Source organism: Rhea pennata, chromosome 18, assembly GCF_028389875.1.
Source record: "Rhea pennata isolate bPtePen1 chromosome 18, bPtePen1.pri, whole genome shotgun sequence".
NCBI classification, from domain to species: Eukaryota; Metazoa; Chordata; class Aves; order Rheiformes; family Rheidae; genus Rhea; species Rhea pennata.
In genome coordinates, this window is record NC_084680.1 from 10,347,430 (window position 1) to 10,367,906 (window position 20,477).

Consider the following 20,477-nt stretch of genomic DNA (forward strand, 5'->3'; position numbering starts at 1 on the left):
GGCTCGGCCGTGCTGGAGCTGCCCCGCTCGCCGCGGCTGGTGTGCGTGGAGTACCCGGGGCTGGTGCGGGATGTCGGCGCCGTGCTGCGGACGCTGGGAGGAGAGCAGGGGGTGTCGCGGGTGAGGGGGTGCCCGCGCGCAGGCGGGGCGGGCAGCGGGCGCAGGCCGAGGCGGTGAAGCGAGGGCCGGGCGGGGGGCGCAGGGCCCGGCCCGCGGGAAGGCGCTGAGAGGGGCAGGGTGGCCGCGCAGGCTGGGCAGCCCGGGGGGGCCCAGGTCCCTCCGCTGAGCGGGGACAGGCCTTGGCAGTGGGCTGCAGGGCGGGGGATGAAGCTGCCTCTCCAGGCCGCTGCCGTCCGTGAGAGACAGGCCAGGAAGCACCGAGCAAACAGGATCGGCATCCACGAGTCCTCCTGCGCTGGGAGTTGCCGTGGCCAGGGGAGAGAAAGGCTCAAGGCCTCCAGGGTGAGGGTGCGGGGCTGGAGGAGGCCTGGCGCGCGGGCAGGCGGGCAGCCGAGGTGCTAATGGAGGGTGTCTGTGCCCTGGCTGATGTAGATCTATGCAGACCCTGCGAAAAGGCTGGAGCTGTATTTCCGCCCTAAGGACCCCTACTGCCATCCCGTGTGTGCCAATCGCATCCCCACCTCCACCATGCTGCTCAAGGTGAGGAGGAGGACCAAGAAGAAGAAGCAGCTGGAGGCTGAAGACCAGTTTCAGACTGAAGTCAAGTTTGAAATGGAAATTCTGGGGATTGTCACTACTGTTTACAAATTTCAAGGTAATACCTTGATTTGTGTCCACGTGGCTTACAGACTAACACATTTTATGTGAAAGGGGAATGCTTCCATTTAGAATTCAGGACTGGAAGGAAAATCAAGTCTTCTATAACCTCCATGCTGTATAAAACTTTTCATAAACTTGTCAGGCTCCTGCCCCTGAGAACTGACTGTTCTGTGCAATACCATTATTTTCACAGTGCACCTCTTTGCCTTAACTTTTGTTTCTCACAGGAATGTCTGACTTCCAGTACCTGGCAATGCACTCTGGACCTGACGGCAAGCAAACCTCTATGTATGACAAAGTCCTAATGCTCAAACCAGAGAAAGAAGAATTCTTCAATAGAGAGTTACCTCTCTACATTCCTCCACCAATTTTCTCACGTCTGGACACTCCTGTTGACTATTTTTATCGGCCAGATATACAACACCGGTTAGTGCCTTTTCTCACAACATCATAAATATCTGTGTTGGTTCCTGAATGAACAGACAATGAAACCTTTTACTGGTTTGATACATATTTCTAATATTGAAGCTTTTAATTTAAGATTTCCTTTTTGTTGCTTGTAGATGCCTCTAGTCCATTCTGATTTCAGCATTTTGGTTTATGAGATTGTGCTCTTGAAGCATTAGAGCAGCATTCAATACATCATTTATGCATTTCACATTCATGCCACTCCCATCTTCTTTTTTTTATCCCTTTTGATTTGGTGCAATGTCGGCAGGCGTGCTTGGGAAACAGCATGGGCAGCAGAAACCTCAGAAAAAGTTGGCTTGAGGACTTGTCAGGTGAGGTGGCCTACTGACATGAGGAAGATAACTGCCTCCCCCTAGGACACTAATGCAATATAAGATGTAGTGAGCCCTGATTTCTGCTTATTTCTAGTGGGATGGAGCTTAGTGGAGAGTGTGCAGGAGTCAATGCCATGTGTTCCCATGATCACATTCACTGGAGCTGTTCCTTCCTGACCTCTTGTTTGTTTTTCTGGCAAAACAATCTGTGATATCTCCCATAAGACACATCTTTCATTTTCTCACTGTAGTCCTTCACTAGAACTGAAAAAATACAGATAGATACTATCTTATTTTCAGATTGAGCTAGTAACTCCATTTCCCTGTACATTCCTGAGCTTCAGTAATTACAATAGAGCAAATATGGTGTGAACCATACGAGTGAAGCCTTTTGTGTTGCAATTATGTTTCATACAAATTAGCAATAAACTGCCTGAGGGTTTTCAGACAAATAGTACAGGGGAGCTCTGTCATACGGCAACTGGATGTAGTTTTGCAGGTTTTTAAAAAAATCTAAATGTTCTTTCGTCAATGTTTTAAGGAAAATACTTTTAAGAATCTTTTGTGATTACCAGTATGTGATTCCAAAATCCACAGAAAGGTCAAGCCAAAGTTAAATCTGTTGTTCACACAGCTGTGTCTTTTCTCTTTGGGAAATTTGGAACACAAACCTCATTTCTGCATGTTCCAGTGAAGGCCACAGCTCTGTGCGTGCCACATGCAGAAAGCAAATCCAGTCCTTTGTGCCGTTTCTTAGGGATGGATATAACAATCCCCAAGTATCTGGTGAGAACCTGATTGGCCTCAGCAGGGCCCGGCGCCCACACAATGCTATCTTTGTGAACTTTGATGATGAAGAAATCCCAGCTAAACCACTGGATGCTGCTGTACAGACCTGGAAGAAAGTATGCACTAATCCTGTGGATAAAAAGGTGGAGGAAGAGCTGAGAAAGGTACATGACAAATTCCTGAGCTGGACTGAGCACTGTACTGTTGCATGCTGTGTACGAAAAGCTGCATTCAGCCATTTTTTTGACCTCCAGGAAGATTCTTGGCTTCAAGAATCTTTTGTACATTAGCAATTGTAACTACTTACTGGCTTCTCAGAAGGTTTTGAGATCTTGACTTAAAGTTTCCTGTTTAATCTTTCTGCAGAGTAATATATGGACCTACCTGACTAGACCAGGGAGCTTAATCTGGGCCTTTTGGTTCAATTCCAGTTCCATATCAAATGTCTAGTGTAACCTTGGCAAAATATACATTTGCTTTTTCCATTCCCTAATCTGTCAAAGGAGAAGGGCTGTGGTGACATAATCTGCCAAGTTTACGGGAATATTTGATGTCTTGAACAGCTGTAGCTGTCCTTGTAAATAATGGATAAGATAAGGCATGACAAAGTCACATCACTGAAGTAAATGAATGGCCTGTATCTGAAATGCCACCCAAGGCTCTGAAATTGTGTTCATCAGAGTTAATTGTGTTCTGAAAGTGAATTTTTCAGTTTGCCTTCTGCTGGACCAGCTCTCCAGCTTTTTTGGAGTGGAGACTGGCTGTTGAATAAAAATGGTCTGTTTTTCTGAGGATAACAACAGAACAGATCAGAAGTCTGACTGATACGACAAGTCTCAGTAGACTAAACTGAGACCGCTGTGTTCACTTCACTTTGCAAGTCAAGCTTTGAATCTGTCTTTGCAGCAAAGGTACACTAAGTTCCTTTTTGTGCCACCTGGCCTTACGTAAGGTTGCTTCTACTTTTGGCTATGCCAGTTGCCATTCTGACAGCTGTTATTGTGGGCCAAAGGCTAAAACATAAGAAAGTTCATTTGAAAAACTTAAATTGCCATTAGTAACTCACTTCCTTCCCACTGTTTCCACTGCTGGTTCTGTATTACTTTAGCTCTTTGAAGTCCGTCCTGTCTGGTCTCGGAATGCAGTCAAGGCCATTATCAGTGTTCATCCAGACAAGCTGAAACTTCTGTTGCCATATTTGGCCTATTACATGGTAAGTTTCTTGATATATCTGCTTTTGTTCCTATTTCAGGCACCTGGGAGGTAAAGAGAAGGGAGGATCAATTGGATTTTCCTGACTCTGTACAGTTTCTCAGATCCTACCACTAAGAATCTGATTTTAATGTTACATAAAGAGAGAAGGGAAATCTTGCTTCTAAACAGAAATTAAAAGCATGGAGGATTCAGTAACTGCTTGCTCAACAGGTTCTGGTCTGGTTTGCAGTTACAGCAAACACTCAGACTGACTATCCGGCAATAGTAGTAGGAATTTTCCAAATAGAAACATTTTATTGTGACTTTGCAAGTTAATTTGTAAAAACACAAATATTTGCAACCTAGATGCTTTGATTTCCTCTAGCTTTGGTATAGGAATACTGGTGCTCAAAGTGAGGAAAGAGCTGGCAAAAAAAAAAGATCTTTGGGCAAAGAGGGAACATACTAGAATTTGCTAAGAAACTGTACAGCTCTGTATTGTCTTTAGTAACTATCCTCCCTCTGTGTGTTTACACAGCTAACAGGTCCCTGGAGAAGCTTATGGGTTAGGTTTGGGTATGACCCCAGAAAACACCCTGAAGCAAAGATTTATCAAGTCCTGGATTTCCGAATTCGCTGTGGAATGAAATATGGTAAAATGGCCCAATGCACAGAGACCCTGTCTTTGCTTTCTGGTTAATTCTTGTAGTTCTTTTTATTTATTTTTGAACTCTAAAGACAGTTTTTCCTGAGTTTCTTCTTTGATGGAGAGGACATCTTTCTAGAGTTCAATTGTTTCCAGTATTTCTTCTGTAAATTTATTGATTTCATATTATGTAGTATTTTTTTCCTCATTAGATACATTCCAAACCCAGAGAACAACAGGCTGACTTTTCTCCTCCATGTGTTCAGAGCCCAAGTGTATGCCAGCAGGCATCTTCTCTCTGGCTCTGGGGAGGCACCGAGCAGTAGATTCTCCTGCTTATATAGTAGCTTTTTCTCAAGGATCTCAAAACGGTTTGTCCAGGGCACTGTCGCAGACCTTGGGACATAGGATTCCCCTGGTCTTAATTTGCAGAAGGCAAGTTGAGGGAAATGACTTTCAAAAGTCGTGTGATGAGTGCATGAGAGAGTGGTGCAGCCATTAGTTTTGTTTTTCTGGTATCTCTCTTCTCCCCATCTCACTAAAATCAGTGTATCCCGTGAAGATCAACTTTTCTTTCACACACTAGTACTTCTGTTATTGACCCAGGGTTATTCTGCAGGGTGCTTGCCCTCAGTTCAGTGTCTGTTTTCTTTTTTCACCTCTAGGTTATGCCTCTAATGATATGCCAGTGAAAGCAAAACGTAGCACATATAACTACAGTCTGCCCATCACTGTCAAAAAGCCAGGTAGGTTGAGCCAGCGGAAGCAATATCTGACTATTTTGTGTTTCTTTGGTTTTCTCTTCCTTGTTGCAGGTGGTGAAAACTTTCCCTGTGTTCCAGCTCAGCCAAAACTGGAACTTTATCTCAGGTTGCAATATGGTGCTGCTGTTAAAACCAGTAGAAGAGTTTTCTGCTGGGAAGTGGTGTGAGAGTTTTGGATACCTGAATGCCTGGCTGGCTGAGCTAGAGCATCTGTAGGAGGTAGAAGGGACCCTGGGGAACCCAGGTGAATCAAGATGTATCAGAAAAGCATTATCATAACTATAGAAAAGTACCGTGTGCTTGGGCAGCTGTCCCACTCCTTGATTTCCTGCTCCACTCCCAAAATGGGGTCCTGGAAAGGAAACTACAATACACAGTGAAGCAGAGGACCAAAGGCGTTGCAGTGAATGCGTACGGTAGTTCTTCACTGCAACACAGTGGGAACTCAGCATACATTCTGTTTGGTGAACAGAGCAGCGCAGAATTGGGGGCAGTATCATTCCCTCCCTTCTTGAAAAGAAATAGAAAGTACTAAATGCATCAACAAATGTGCTGTGGTTGAAACACAGCCAAACTCACCACTTTTCTTGTGACTGGTTTGCCATGCAGTAACATCTTTCCAGAATGAGCAACACATGCTCAGTTGCTAGGTTGGTTTCATTTTTGCTGACCAGCAAAGTTGAATCAAAATAGAGAAGTGAGATTACAGCACCACAGTGTGAAAGAAGTTCTCTGTCTGTCTGTCTCTCTTTCAGTAAGTCATACAGTCAGTATACATGATCTGAAACAAGGGCTCAGTACTTCTGGGGCATCCACTTCAAAAAAGCCTTCCTCCAGCAGGTACAAACTGAAGGTAGGTATTAACGCTCTTCTACAGGAATCTTGAAATAGTCTAGTAGAAAAAAGAATGTTTCTTTTTTTGTCAGCCACTTAAGGGTACAGATTTCTCTCTGAGATGTGAGTGATTTGGTGTCCTCACGTTTAACTGCAAAGTTGCTAGTTGTATCTTTCACTGCAGAACTGTAACCTGCTGTTTATTTAATGCGTATCTTAAAAGCCGCAAGTTGGGATTGGTACTCTCAGCCCTAGTCTTAGATGTAGTAGGTATTTTGTTTCCTTCTGATAAATTTGGAGATCTTTATGAGCAGTGAAGTGCAAAATATCACCATGTGTTTATCAGGTTGTCCTAGAGTGCAGCAGGGTAAAATAGGTATGTAACAGGAGTCTCGGGTTTTTATTCTTTGCTTTTTTGCTAGCATGAAACCTGTGATCCACTGTTATGTAGTAAAAGTTTATGGTTAAAGTTGCAGCTTGAAGAAGTGATGTTTGCTCTGCCCATTTGTGCTGTGGTGACTATGGCTGCAGTGAAATACTGCTGCATTCCTCATTTAGCTTTATCTTTTACCTTATGCAGATCATCACTCCTTGCCTTGGAACTGTTGTATAGGAAGTACCTTGTTCTTGAGCTAGCCCATAGGAAGTACTTTCCAATCTATGTCAAAGTTGACCTGTTATATCAAGAAACACACATTAAATCTTTTCCTTCTTTCCCTTTTTTAGGAATCTATCTACATTTTCCGAGAAGGAGCCTTACCACCTTATCGGCAGATGTTCTACCAGCTCTGTGACTTGAATGTGGAGAGGTATTGCATACTGGCAGCAGAGTCTTCTGTTAAAAATAGATTTCAAAACCTATTTATATCCAGTCCATTCTTCTCTCTCTTTGACCAGCAACTTAAGAGATACGATGGACACATGAAATTCTTTCCCTCATGACAGCTATGTGAATAACCAAATATACTATTCCAACTTACTGAAATGTAAAGGAAATAAGTCTTGCTTTGCCCCATGTGAAGCCTGTGTCTGATTGTAGAAGGCTAACACTTCCTCCCTTTTTGCTGCTTTTTAGCTTACAGAAAATCATCCATCGGAACGATGGTGCAGAGTCAGAATGCACAGAACGGGATGGGTGGTGCCTTCCAAAGACTAGTGATGATCTGCGAGATACCATGTCTCTGATGATAAAGCAGATAATCAGATCCACAAGACCTGGTAAGTGTACTTTTAAACTTCTAAGTACTGAATAACATCTTACTGCCTTCCTGGTGGTATCAAGAGCTTGTGGACTGAATTAAGATACTGCAGTGGGCCTTGAGGCAGCAGTGTTCCCATATCCACACCCTTCTTTTTTGGAGGTTAAATGATGGTGCTAGATCTGGTGTTCTTTCTGTTCCCGCTCATCACAGTGAGGGAGATGAATTTGCAGTCCTGGGTTGGGATTATAAATGTCTCAGAGTGATAGTTTTCCATTTCATCTTTGCTGTATCATAGCCTTCAGGTTATAAATGTCTTTGCCTAGTGCTACCTGTGATACTATCCTTACAGATGTACTGGTTGATGGCATCAAGAATTAACTTAATGCTTTTTATTGATGGCTTTATTTGAACAAGGAGAAATGAGGAAGTTATTTTTGCGTGATGCTGGGCAAAAACAGTATCCCAGTGAATTATGTTACAATCAACTAGGTGAAGACACACGATAGTGCAAACCTGCTGATGTTCTCCTAGCATTCCTGGAGTAGGAGAACAAGCTGTTCTGGTTTTGATCACATTCTGTTAAGATGTACATTAGCTGTGACCTTCAGACTTCCTCTCACTTGATTTATGAACCCTACTGCACATTCCCCCAGGATTCAGTGAGAAAGGAATTGTAATATCTTCCCCTCTTTCTTCCCAATTAAGCTCTTTTCTCAAGTACAACAAGCAGTGAAGATGGCAAAGAGCAGCTGACATATGAGTCTGGAGAGGAAGAGGATGATGAAGAGGAGGAGGAAGAGGACTTCAAGCCTTCTGATGGGAGTGAAAATGAAATGGAAACAGAAATTCTGGACTACGTATGAATTCAGTGAGCAGCCTAGCTGCGGTTGGATAGACTTCTTCCTTTTAGTTTCTTGAGTGCTAAGGGATTAGCAACCATGCACAGGATGTGGAAATGCAGAACTTGTAATAAGATGCCATCTACTTACCTGACACTGAATGTGGTACCTGCTGATGGCCATCATTCTGGATGTTTAGGAGCCATTGCCTACATTTTTGTAATTGCTGGCCAAAAAGCCCTCATAAAATTGATGCGATGGGGATACTGTTTTCTTGCCTAGCTCCAGCTGGCATTTACTGTTGCAGTTCTTGCTAGTTCAGATGAGGTCAGTGGTCCTTCACTTGCTCTGTTTTCCGTGGCTGTTACATAATTTGTGTTTTTCTTGTCTTCTAACAAACTGCAGCTTCAGTGTGCATGCAGAACAAGGATGAACTGTTCCTGGACAACCGTGGTGGCCGGTCTCCTCAGTTTAAATCTCATTGCCTCTTATAAAGCATCGAGAGCATATTTGTTCTTGTTTGCTCCAATATATGAGACTTAGCCACCCTTGACCTCAACTGTAATTAGACAGCATTCAACTGATTAACCTTTTCTTAAGCTTAGGAGACCACAAAATTCTTGGGTCTATCATGTGGGTCAGCTGGTGAAACTATGAATAAAATTAACTCCATGAGGAGAACTACAGGAAGTAGTTCACTGCTGACACTTCATCAAGAGGCTCTGAGGAGTGTCAGGCAAGCTGGCTTAAATCTATCAGAGCCTGCAAAAGGAGCTGTTCATAATTACACTTTTGCGAGAGGGAAATTATTATTTTTAACTTACTGAGCCATGGGAGAGCAGGTGCTAAGAAACCACCTGTCCACACAGAAGAAGATGTAGTATTTCTAACAAGTTGAATATCCAGTTCCCCCGAAGAACACTTTCTTTTTTTAATAATAATAAAAAATGCTTCCTTTCTCCAATAGCATCACCCTTCTCCTTGATTTGTTATAAGTAATGTAACTTGGATAACCCCTGTTTGGATAATTGAAACATGGTAGTTCTAGGGGCATAATGAAGAGTTAAATTAAGAAAGCCTTTTAAACTAGGTTTTACTACATGCATGCAAGGAAACCAACCTGGTTTTTTTTGGGGGGGGTTGGTTTTTTTTTGTTTTTTTTTGTTTAATAAAACTCAGCTCTTTCCTTAGGTTTGACCTCTGGTCTGCAAAAGCAACATCTGCAGGGCTCTCACACAGTGATGCCAACCTATCTCTTTGGCCTCAGCCAGCTGAAGGACAAGTATGCCGGGGCACTCTTCTGGTGTACTTTGTAGCCAAGACGGGGTCACAGAAGTGCATGGACACGTAGCTGCACTCCTATCTCTCTCTATATATATAAACCTGCATTTTGGGCCTGGCTCCTCATGTGTGCATGCACCATGGCTCGCTGGGAGAGTCTGTGCTTTGCCTTATGCTGCTACCTTGGGGTAGCACAGGCTGCAACGGTAAGTAAAGAGCCATTTCCTATGGCTTTGCAAGACTTTTTTTTTGCCTGTTCCTGCCTGAATTAAAAAAAAAAAAAAAAAAAAAAAAAAAGTCTGATTTGGACCCCATGAAAAAGGGACTGCAGAACGTGACAGCAAAGGTAGGGTACTCTCCTGCTCTAAACATGCCAAAGGCTCTCACCACCATTTTCCAAATGCTCCTTTTACAATCTTGTATCATGTCAGGCCCGGGTTACATCTGAAGGCTGTAGGTCCTCGACTACTGCTGTTGATGCTTGGGAAATGCAGGGAAATTGCTGCTGTCTGCCTGCTGCAGAGGATAGACTGCCCGACATTTGTACCAGAGTATATCCAGTGGCAGCTACGTCGGTTTTCCATAGGGGTCAAAAGGGACAGCTAGGGAAGGAGGCTGCAAGTCAGGCCTTCTAGGGGAATGCTCCAGCCAGCTTATTGGGTACTGATGGGTGCTGGCAATGAGGGAAGCCAGAGGCATGAGAGGTTATGCTGTGTGGATTTACTTTTCTCTCTTCCCAACGGGACAACATTTAGCTGGGTGTGGTGCACACCGAAGGAGGTTTTGTGGAAGGTGAGAATAAAAAGCTGGGACTCTTTGGGAACTACATTGATATCTTCAGAGGGATCCCCTTTGCTGCCCCTACAAATATTCTGGAAGATCCCCAACCACATCCTGGCTGGGAAGGTAAGATGTAGCTTCAGAATACCTTTGTGTTTTTGGTGGTCTGATACTACCAGGGTGGGGATGTTGCTGCCTGCTTTTGTATACTAAGAAGCACTACAAAAAAGCTCTTAATTTCATGGTGAGTATGAAAGTCCCCCTCTGTTCCTAAGAGGCTCAAGTAGCCAGAGTTGTCAGCAGGAAAGGGCACTGGTTTGTCATCCTTCTGTGAGCTCACAGTTGCTGCAGAGGCCTTGTTCCCTCTGTACTGGACTCTTGGAGGGGAGGATGGATAGATAGCTTGCAGCTGAAGGATGGAACTGCTGCTTTTAAATGGTGACCTACTGTCTTCCCTTTCTCCTGTTAGGAACACTGAAAGCAACGTCTTTCAAACCACGCTGCATGCAGGTGACGCTTCCGCAAACCAATGTCCGTGGGAGTTTGGACTGTCTGTATCTGAACATCTGGATCCCTCAAGAGAAGAAACAAGGTATGTGCTTAGCAGAGATCTGGGGAGGAGATTCTCAGTTGCCTTTTGTGGACGAACTGCTCTAGAGCATCTCTAGTAGTAATGTTCCCATATTGAGCAACTACAGAAGCACTCATTTTCTCGGGGAGGGGAGGAAGCCATGCCAGGTAATGGCCCTCAGCTGCAAACTGTTGGATGCTTCAGTCTCTTCCCAGCACAGAGCAGAGAGTTTTTTGGCCCTAGGCTATTGAAAAACATCCTGTCCTTGAAGAGAAGAGGTCTTCAGGGCATATGGGACTCCTGTATAGCACTCCGTCAGTGACATCGAAGTCTGTGTTCTAGCAAGGAGGGACAGGAGTTTGTTTGGGATGATCTTTTACCTGTTTTGCATTGGTATCCCAAGCTTTGTCAGCCTGTAAGGCTGACAAACCCATATAGGTTTGCTGTCCTTGTGAATACTTTGCCTGAGGTGGGATGCCACAAAGGCAGTGGCTTTTTTCTTTCTTTTTTTTTTTTTTAAATCTGCCCCAAGAGGCCTGTCTGCGTCCAAGTAGAGTGATGTTTAGTGAACTGGCACAGGGATGAGCAGCACCTTCTTGCTCTGCCATGGCTCTCACTGCATTTCTTTCTCATCTCCCAGTCTCCACCAACCTGCCAGTGATGGTCTGGATCTACGGTGGTGCCTTCCTTCTAGGAGGTAGCCAGGGAGCCAACTTTCTCGACAACTACCTCTACGATGGCGAGGAGATCGCTGTGCGGGGCAATGTGATTGTAGTCACCATCAACTACCGCTTGGGGCCTCTGGGCTTCCTGAGCACTGGTGATGAGAGTGCACCAGGTACAGTAGCTGCTTCCTCTTCAAGGGACTCTGTTGCTGGTCCCTGGCTTGTCTGCACTGTGTCAACACAGGGCATGACCCTCAAATGTGCTCCCTGTCCAAAGAAGACCAGAGAATGCATACAGCTCCAGTTCTGGCTCCAACACTATGTCTCATGGCAGATCTAGAACATGAGAAGCACCCAGGCCAGGAGCTGGCTCTGTCTCTAACGCTGCGGGGTGGAAGGAGCCACGATCTCCAGCTTTGACTGTCCCCTTGCTGAATGGCATGTGCCTTCTGTTGCTCAGGAAACTACGGGCTGAAGGACCAGCACATGGCTATTGCCTGGGTGAAGAGGAATATCAAGGCCTTTGGGGGTGACCCAGAAAACATTACCATCTTTGGGGAATCTGCTGGCTCTGTCAGTGTCTCCCTGCAGGTTTGTTGTCATTGAAGAAGCCCATTGGAGCTGCTCCTCTGCTTTGTAAATGGTAGCAAGGACCCCCGCAGTAACATGGTTACTTTCCTCATTGGGAGTTCCATGCACTGACTAGCATCCTCTCCTGCAGGGAAAGCCATCCTGAGCCTCTTTTCTTCGTAGCTCCTCCTTCCCTTTCAGTTTAATCAGGCCTCCAACTGCAAGCATGTTTTCTCTCTTTCAGGATCTCTGGTGAAGTAACAATTACTTGCCAGCTCCCTCTGCTCCTTTTCTTCATTCCTCACCATCTTTCACCTTTGACTGCAAGATCTGAGAGAGGTGTGACAGGGGGTCACTGAGACCACTAAATAATGAAAGAGCTGTCAGCCTCTCTGGGTCTTCCCTTGTGACAGGGATTGGCTGAGTCTGGCAGGCAAGGCTCTCTTCAGGACTTGGTACCAGAAGACCCTCCTGTTTCTCTTTTATGCCACAGATGCTGTCCCCACACAACAAGGGCCTGTTTAAGAGAGCCATCAGTCAGAGTGGAGTTGGTCTGTGCAGCTGGGCCATCCAGAAGAACCCTCTTGCCTGGGCTCGAAAGGTAAACACATAGCTCAGCAACAGGACTGCAACCTGCAGAGGTGGGCTGGGATGCATGCTGGCTAGCAGCCCGCCAGGGGCCGTGCCATCCCTAGGCACACTGAGCTTCTGCAACTCTCCCGAAGTTAAAGCCTTGCTTGAAGAAAACAAAACAATACGAACAAACAAAACAAAGTAAAGCTCGTGTCTATGAAATAGTAACAAGGAACTAGGTAGGAGCTATGCTCCCAAACACAGAGTTTTGCAAACAATTCTTTGAAATTAAAAACCACCTCCTCTCTCCCCCTGTGAACCCAGTGCTGACCTTGGCTTCAGAGGTTTCTTTTTCGCTCCTTCTGCAGATTGCACAGAATGTGGGCTGCCCCACAGACAACACAACAGTCCTGGCCAGCTGCCTGCGAGTCACAGACCCCAAAGCACTGACACTGGCTTATCACCAGGAGCTGATCAACCTGCCCTGTAAGTTGCCTGGTCTGCAGCCAACACTGCTTCTCTGCCCCATCCATGGCTCACCGCGCACTTGGATGAGTTGCTGGGGAAATCACCAAGAGCATTCAAACAGAGCCTTTCAAGGGGAATGGGGTGGGGGTATTTCAGGGGAGAATGAGGGATTTCACAGTGCCCCCTCCATAGGCAGGTCCATGGTATGCTGAATGAATGCTGTTTGTCACGCAGTGGCAGATGAATTATCTTGCTGGCCATATCTTGGCTTGCATGGCCTAAGCTTACCACAGAAACTGCTGTTTGCAGTCTGTGTTTTGTGAAAGCAGTAAGAGCAATTAAAAATACAGTTTAGAACAACAATCATCACAACCCTGCTATTTTCACTTGAGTCATGGGGTTGAGGGTAGGACTTGGGTCCATCATGGCAGGTAGGGAAGGCTTGTGATTTTGTTGGGTAGGGGGATCTCTAACCCGCAAAAGGTTCCTGCTTGCTCTCCTCATACTCTTAGTAAATAGCCCCATGATTTAGCCCTGCTTAGGGCAGAGAATGGCCAAGCCAGTGTTGTGCAACTGCACTGTGCCAAATCTGCTGTCTTAGCAGCAAGTTAGTGCAGACATTTGGGGTGGGGAGGGAGTTCTGCTCTTTTCTCTTTGGCTAAGATTTTTGGGAAGGGATTAGGGGAAGGAGGAGGTGATTTGTTGATATTATCTGTCCATACATAGTTGGTGGATCCCTTGCTCTTCTCCGTAGGCATGAGGGTCATTTAATATGATCCTATGGTCACCCTGCTGCTGTGTGAAGTCCTGGCTGCACTGACATCACTGTTGAAGCTGTCAATGACTTCAGTGTATTCTTTCTACAGTTCCTTCAGCTATAGAGTATGTCAGGCCACAGGTCTGTCATCTCTCAGCTCCTAAAGGCTTCTATATTGTCTTTCCTGCTGCAGCTCCCCTTGTTCATCACCTTGCCCTCACCCCTGTTGTTGATGGAGACTTCCTCCCAGACATGCCAGAGAACCTCTTTGCCAATGCTGCTGACATTGACTATATTGCGGGGGTCAACAACATGGATGGACACATGTTTGCTGGGGTTGACGTACCTGCTATCAACCGCCCACTTGTAAAAGTCACTGCGTAAGTGAAGGGTTTTCTTAATAGAAGGAAACTTATTTTTAATATAGCTTGCCCACCCCCTAAACTCTGAGGACTTAGAGCCAAGTGGACCAGGCACTACCTTCAATAAAAGATCTCATTCCAAGCCAGGATGCTTAGGGTATATATTGCTAAGACCAGTACCTTAAAGAGAAGGGACCAGTTAGGAGGAAGTCTCCCCACATATCTTTAAAGTGCTTCTGAACTCAACACCAGCACTAGGCCTGGCAGCTCTGACAAAAGCCAGCAAAACCGAGCAGAGCAAGCACATCCTGGATGCCCTGAGTGCCTGCCCTGTGAGACTCCCCTTTGAGGGCAAAAGGAATGCAAGCAGTTCTGCTGAGAAAGTCATGAAGGATCTGCCTTTCTTCTCAGACATAGATTGATACAATCTGCTTTTATTGCACCAAACCATTGCCAACTGCAGGGTTGGATGTGAACTTCAAAGGAAGCTGCAAAGCATTTCCTAAGCCTTGACTCACTTCAGACTACTGGTTTGTAATGGGTACTATTTGTCCTTTCAGGGATGAGGTCTATAAATTGATCCAAGGACTTACTCTGGAGAAGGGCGAGAGAGGAGCCAATTCAACATATGTTCTCTACACTCAAGTGTGGGGTGACAACCCTGACCAGGAGGTTGTGAAGAGGACGGTGGTGGATGTGGCTACCGATTATATCTTTCTGATTCCCACGCAGTGGACTCTGATACTCCACCAGCAGCATGCACAGTGAGTAGGTCTGCCTCAGAGAGCCCAAAGCCAGCAAACATGGTCTCAGCACCAGGTGCTGAGAAGTAGGTTAAAAGTGCTGAACTTGAAGGAGACAGGGTTTTTTGGTACTGAATACACACTGAAATGTAGCTTTTACAAAAAGAATTTCCCTAATGCTGCAGAGGAATCATGTTGCAAACTTGTTTTAATTCCCCATTAAAACAAATCATTGCTTCTTAAAAAACTCTGAACTTTATCCTGGCAATGTCTGATTCCACAAGGTATATATCAAGCTGGATGATACAAGCCTGAAGTTAAAACTACTGCATAGAAAGATGCTTTCTCCTGGGAACACTTCTTAAACAATTCCAAGTACATAAGCATCTTCAAGGAAGAATCTCTGGTTCTGCCACTGTTGTGAACAGGCATCCCTTTCTCTGCATTCCACTCACAGCTGCTTAGCAAGTCTGTTTTTGTTTATCCAGGAGTGCCAAGACATACAGCTATGTGTTCTCCCAGCCATCCCGAATGCCCATCTACCCAAGCTGGGTAGGGGCAGACCATGCTGATGACCTGCAGTATGTGTTTGGGAAACCCTTCTCCACTCCCATAGGCTACCTACCCAAGCACAGGACTGTCTCCAAAGCTATGATTGCTTATTGGACCAATTTCGCCAGAACAGGGTGAGTGGCTCTGGTTCCACATTCAAGGCTTGTTGCAGCAAAACTTCAACATGCTGCTTTTATCTATTAAACTTCTCAGGAGAAATTCCCCATAGAAGAGTGCCTTCTGTCCATGCTTCTGTTGTAAACTGGGCCCTATATCTTCCAGGAATTGAGTTTGCTTTGGATCTTCTTGCTCCAGAGAACAACTGGGGACAACAAAAACATTTTAAAAACTTACGATCTCTGCTTAAACTTAATGCTGAAGTTAGTTTGTTTCTGAGCCCTGGAGTTCAGAAAGGAGTTAAGGTGCTGCATGCTGCCAGGGCTGATGCTAGTGGGGAACGAGGCGGGGGAATGTAGGTAGGCAAGTCATTCCCAGCAGAGAGAATTGCTGTCACGTGTCTCAGTGTCAAATTCTCTGTTTGCACTCATTTAAACCCTCACCTGAGCACAGCCCAGATCATTACCAGACAACGCAAGTTTTGCTGTGTTGACAAACTATCATGACATTTAACCTCCACCTCTTCTTCCTTTTTTTCCAGTGATCCCAACAAAGGGTATTCAGAGGTACCCATTGGCTGGCTGCCCTACACCATTGAGAACAGTTACTACCTGGAAATCAACAGCGATATAAGCTATGATTCAGTGAAGCAGGATCTGAGATCCCCATATGTGAACTTCTGGTATTCTGTCTATCAGCAATTGCCCCAGGCTGTTACTGCCTCCCTGGAATAGCTACAAGCTAAGGAACTGCTGGGCTTTCAGAAAAACAACTTTTTAAGGAAAGGGCTATGTCATTAAAGGTTTGCTTATAACTGAGTCATTCTGGCTTCTCCATGTCTATGTCAGGGTATTTTTCCTGCACTTTCTTGGAAGTTTACTCCATGTTTTCTAGGAATTTCTCCCTTTGCTATGCAGGTTTTTTGGGCCCAAACACCTCCTTCAGAGTTTTTCAAGTGCTTTCTAGGAATTCCTGGATTTTTAGCCTTTTGAGGAATTTTCCTAATGCTGTTGGAGGTCTTTCCTCTGAGCTTTCAAGGAAGAACTGGATCTTAAAACTTTCTAGCAATCTTCTGGGTGTTCTCTAGGCATTACGCCAGTTCTTTTGTTAGAAAAACTCCTGGTACTTTCTAGAGATTCCTGTATATTGTACCCTTTCAGGTATTTTCCAGTGTTTTCAAATGATTTGTGGATCTAGAACTCTCCCAGTAATTTTCTAGCACCACTGCAGATATTTTCAAGAGCCAGATTCAGAACCTTTTAAAAAATTTTCTGGCTCTTCCTAGGAAACTATGATCTAGTACCTCCTCAGAGCGTTCTGTGAATATTTTCAAATTTTCTGAGGATTCTAACCTATTAGTCTTGTCAACAAGAGAAAACAGTGTCACTTATGCCAATATTCACTTACTTCTCCATTGCCTTCTCTATTACTCTGCCCTGGAAGCCTGCAGGGACATGAATGTTTAAATTTTTCCTGAGCAGAAAACTGCTATCAGACCCCATCTACACAGTAGAGCTCAAGAATCTAAAGAACTTACAAGCAATCTCCACCAAAGTCCTTGTGCGTTTATAAAAAAGGAAAGACAGATGCCAACCGCTTGTAAGAAATGAGCACTGAGTGCTGGAGGTGCAATGCTTCAAACCACAGCACAGCTCTGTCTCCAGATCATAGGAGAAGCTGTTACGGGTGCTCTTAAAACCGCTGCTTGTATCAGAGTAAAATCAGACTAACTGCTACCAGAAAACGTGCAAGCTCCACCAACTCACAGATTCAGCAGAACAGGGTTGCCTGAAATCAGGCACACAAAATCGTTAAACACAAAACAGAACTCAGCTCTGCAGAGCTGGCCAACGCGCCAAGGCCAGGTTGCCCTCGAGCTGCTGCCACCTCCACGGGGACCCGAGCGGCACAGCTGGGTCCGTCCTGCAACAGGCAAAGGACGACAACAGCCACCCCGCCGGGGCGGCGGGGCCGCGTGAGCATCGGCGTTTTATTGCAAAGACTAATTACATTGCAGTGTACAAGTCGCGCACCGGGCAGCGCGCCCCCTTCGTCGCGGCGTTACAAAATCCCCCGGGGCGCGGGCCGGGCCGGGGCGGCCCTGGAGCGGGGATCTTACCTCAGGCACTTTCTGCCTCCGCGGGGGTGGCCCGCGGAGAGGAGGCGAAGGTCGGCGGGAGCGGGGCGAGCTCGGTGCCGCGGCGTCAGGGAGGCGCCGGCCCCCCCCCCCCCGTCATGCGCAGCGCGGGCCCCGGCGATGCGCGGCCGCGGGGCCTGGCGCTCTCTCTCCCTCCCCCGGCCCCGACGGCGGCCGTCTCAAACGTGTGCCGCCCGGTCTCCTGGACCGCGTTACACCAGCACGGACACACGCACAAGAAACGGGGAGGAGGAAAAAAAAAATAATAATAAAAAAGATGCTCTGGAAGGAAGTGTTTAAACAAGAGACGGAGTCATCAGCAGGTCCAGGAACAGAAACAGTCCCCCTTTGGTTAGTGTTTTTGACAGTGGTTAAAACGTAAGCAGCTCCGCGCCCTGCTCGAGCTGTTAGTGGTGAAGGAAGGAGGGAGAAGGGGAGGGCGGAGGGGCCGGTGCCCCCCGCGCGCGGCAGGAGGACCCAGCTGCTACAAACGTCCCTCCCGGCGGCTTTAAATACAAGGAAGGGGAAGGAGAGGGACTGCGGGGCAGGAGAAGGCTGGGTTAGTAAAATGTACAATTGTCTCTTCTATTTACAACCAATAAATATTGCCAAAAAAAAAAAGTAAACTTTTTTTTTATACCCCCTCCCTCCCCCCCCCCCCCCCAAAAAAAAAATCTCATCGCTGCTTCTTCCATGTTCAGTGTTTGGAAGAGTCTCGTTAAAGCCCAGTGCGAGGGTGGCACTTCCTGCGGGTCGGGCGAGGGGGGCCGGCGGCGGCGGAGTGGCCCCGCGAGGTCCCTTTTTCCGCAAGTCCGGACAGAAAGGGGCTTCTCCTCGCTCAGCGGAGACGCACGAGGTTGCCCCCCGCCCGCCGGGGAGCCGCCGGCGTTTGATCTTTGGTGCAGGTTTGAACGCGGGTCCTGCAAGACCGTCTCGAGGACTCCCTCCGCGGGGCTCACCGCCGCCGGCGACCCGGCCGCGTCCTTTCCCGGCTTGCCCCCCCTTCTCCACCCCCCAGCTCCAGGGGCTTCTCCCAGGGCGGCAGGGAGGAAGGATGCGGAGGTAAAAGCACCCCGGGAGCCGGCAAAGGCGGGACGGGGAGCCCTCCTCCCGCGGACGGCCCCGCGCCAGCTCGCGGCCGACGGCCCCTCTGCGAGTCGCCGTTCGGCTCGCGCGGACACAAGGCACCTACGGCAGAGAGGCGGGATCCAGCTCGGGGCAGGCCGGCGGCTGGACGAGTGTCGCACCGTGGATGGAGAGATTAAAAAAGGAACAGGGGAAAAAAGAAAAACGACAACAACAACAACAAAAAAAAATATCAAAACCACAAGAAATATCCCCCTGCCGCCTTTCCTGTGTAGAAAAAAAAAAAAAAAAAAAAAAAAAAGACCTGATTGAAACGGGAGCTCGTGCGGGGAGAGGCCGCCGCGGGCGGCCGGGCGCCCCAGGCCTCGGAGGCTCCCTGGAAGGGGGGCGCGTTGCCGCGTCCCGCGGGCCGGGGCGGCTCCTCTCGCCGTGCCGGGCGGTGCCAAGGTGGCCCCGGAGCAGCCGGCCCCCCCCAAGGCCCCGTCGGTGAGGGGTGGCAGCGGGGCTGCGGCTAGAAGATGCCTTTGGCGATCTTCAGGCCCTTCTGCTTCATCCGGGGCAGGGTGGAGCTGGAGCCGTGCTTGATCTTCACCCCCTTGGAGAAGCCCCTCTTCTTGAGCACGAAGTCGTAGTTGGCGGCCGAGTTCATGGCGTAGAAGACGTTGGCGTTGTCGGGGATTTTCAGCTCTGGAAGCGACCAAGGGTGGGGATCAGCCAGGCGCCCTTGTCCCAAGGGAGGCCCAGAGCTGGCCCGGGGCCACCCCCAGGCACCAGGATCCATCATCCGCCACCCTCTCCCAGCCCCAGCGCTCCCCCCGCTCCAGATGGGGATGGAGCCTGGGCCAGGAGAGCCCCCTGTACCCCAACACCCACCTCTCTCCTCCGAGATGATCTGGACAAGCTCGTAGTCTTCAGGCCGGTCCCCATCCAAGTTGTGTTTGGCCATGGCCTTGCGAATAACGACCGGGGTCTTATCTTGGCTCGTTACCTGCAAGAGCAGAGCGTTCCTTAACCCGGCAGCAGTCCCAGCCCTCCCCGCGTCCCGACGGCGGCCTCACGCAGGGAGCCCCACCAGCGCCTCCTCCCCGCATGCCCGGAGGGCCGCCCGGTGCCCCGTGCTAACCAGGATGCTCTTGTACATGTTGCCGTTGTCCACGGCCAGGCTGACGCGGATGATGCAGCAGTCGTCGACCTGCTGGTTGTAGAGGGGCAGCGAGAGGGATGAGTAGCTGGAGATGCCGGAGACCGAGCGCTTGTGGGTGCGGGAGGCCGTCACCGGCGTGGAGGAGACAGAAGAGGATGAGGCACTGCTGGAGCCTGAGCCGATCCCCGATGTGTCCAGGGAGGAGAGAGAGGTGGATTCCCAGAACTGGGGGGCAGGGAGGAGAGGGAACGGAGAGGACACGGTGGGTTTAGCTCCTCCGTCAGCCGCAGACGGGGCGTACGGGCGCTGGGGAGGGAGGTCAGAGGAGCTCACTGACCCGTGACAGCGGGGGACCGAGGGGAGACGCAGGAGCCCTGCGGCTCCAAGGGAAACCCAGGGGCCTCCCGAGCCACAGCGAGCGGGAAGCAGCCCCGCGGGCCCCCCTCCCGCTCTCCCCCCGGCCCCAGCCGCAGGGGCCGTCCCCGCGCGATGGGCGCACCTGCCTGCTGACGCCCGGGGCGCGGGCCGGGCCCTGCGGGCTGCCCCGTACCTTCTTCTCTTGGCAGTCGGGGGACTCGGGGATGAAGGTGATGTTGATCTCCTCCACGTCGGAGCTGCTGGAGCCGGCGGACGTGACGCTCACCGAGTCGGTGGCGTCCCCGCTGCACAAGTACTGCCCGCACTTGAGCTGGTCGAAGGACTTCGAGTGGGAGCTGCCGCTGCTACAGGGCTCGGCGCTTGGCGGCTGCCGGCTGCCAGGAGAGAGGGAAGGACGCGGGCGGCGTGAGGAAGGAGGAGAGCAAGACCCCGCTAAGCGGCCACCTTCGTGCCCTGCGAC

General features: G+C 48.4%; 2 protein-coding genes across 12 annotated transcripts in view; one reads left to right on the forward strand and one right to left on the reverse strand.

Annotated features, from left to right (window-relative positions):
• Positions 1–6: 6 nt before the first annotated feature.
• LOC134148752 (general transcription factor 3C polypeptide 5-like) lies at positions 7–16,090 on the forward strand. Of its 6 annotated transcripts, none has more exons than XR_009960271.1 (12): positions 7–41; positions 553–775; positions 1,008–1,206; positions 2,323–2,518; positions 3,463–3,567; positions 4,087–4,201; positions 4,860–4,940; positions 5,714–5,811; positions 6,519–6,601; positions 6,868–7,010; positions 7,700–8,160; positions 9,025–9,957. XR_009960271.1 is itself a non-coding variant. In XM_062591223.1 (12 exons), exons 1-11 carry the CDS (start codon positions 325–327, stop codon positions 7,855–7,857), a joined length of 1,539 nt encoding a protein of 512 aa, XP_062447207.1. In that variant the 5' UTR covers positions 176–324; the 3' UTR covers positions 7,858–7,862; positions 9,025–9,957. The 6 variants fall into 6 exon arrangements, 4 of the variants coding, with proteins under 4 accessions (XP_062447207.1, XP_062447209.1, XP_062447208.1 ...); XR_009960270.1 differs by lacking the exon at positions 7–41 and adding an exon at positions 176–462; XM_062591223.1 differs by lacking the exon at positions 7–41 and adding an exon at positions 176–462 and having other exon boundaries at positions 7,700–7,862.
• A 1,158-nt stretch (positions 16,091–17,248) lies between these two features.
• The window catches only part of RALGDS (ral guanine nucleotide dissociation stimulator), a 47,281-nt gene continuing 44,052 nt past the window's right edge, over positions 17,249–20,477 (reverse strand). For 4 of the 6 annotated variants that reach the window (XM_062591220.1, XM_062591218.1, XM_062591217.1 and 1 more), the window contains exons 15-18: positions 20,139–20,391; positions 19,619–19,864; positions 19,369–19,483; positions 17,249–19,182 (exon numbers count right to left, since the gene is read on the reverse strand). In XM_062591220.1, coding sequence (XP_062447204.1) covers positions 19,007–19,182; positions 19,369–19,483; positions 19,619–19,864; positions 20,139–20,391 — 790 coding nt within the window. In that variant the 3' untranslated portion in view covers positions 17,249–19,006. Of the gene's footprint in view, positions 19,183–19,368; positions 19,484–19,618; positions 19,946–20,138; positions 20,392–20,477 lie in introns of all 6 variants that reach the window. The other 2 variants (XM_062591221.1, XM_062591219.1) reach the window with 2 other exon arrangements.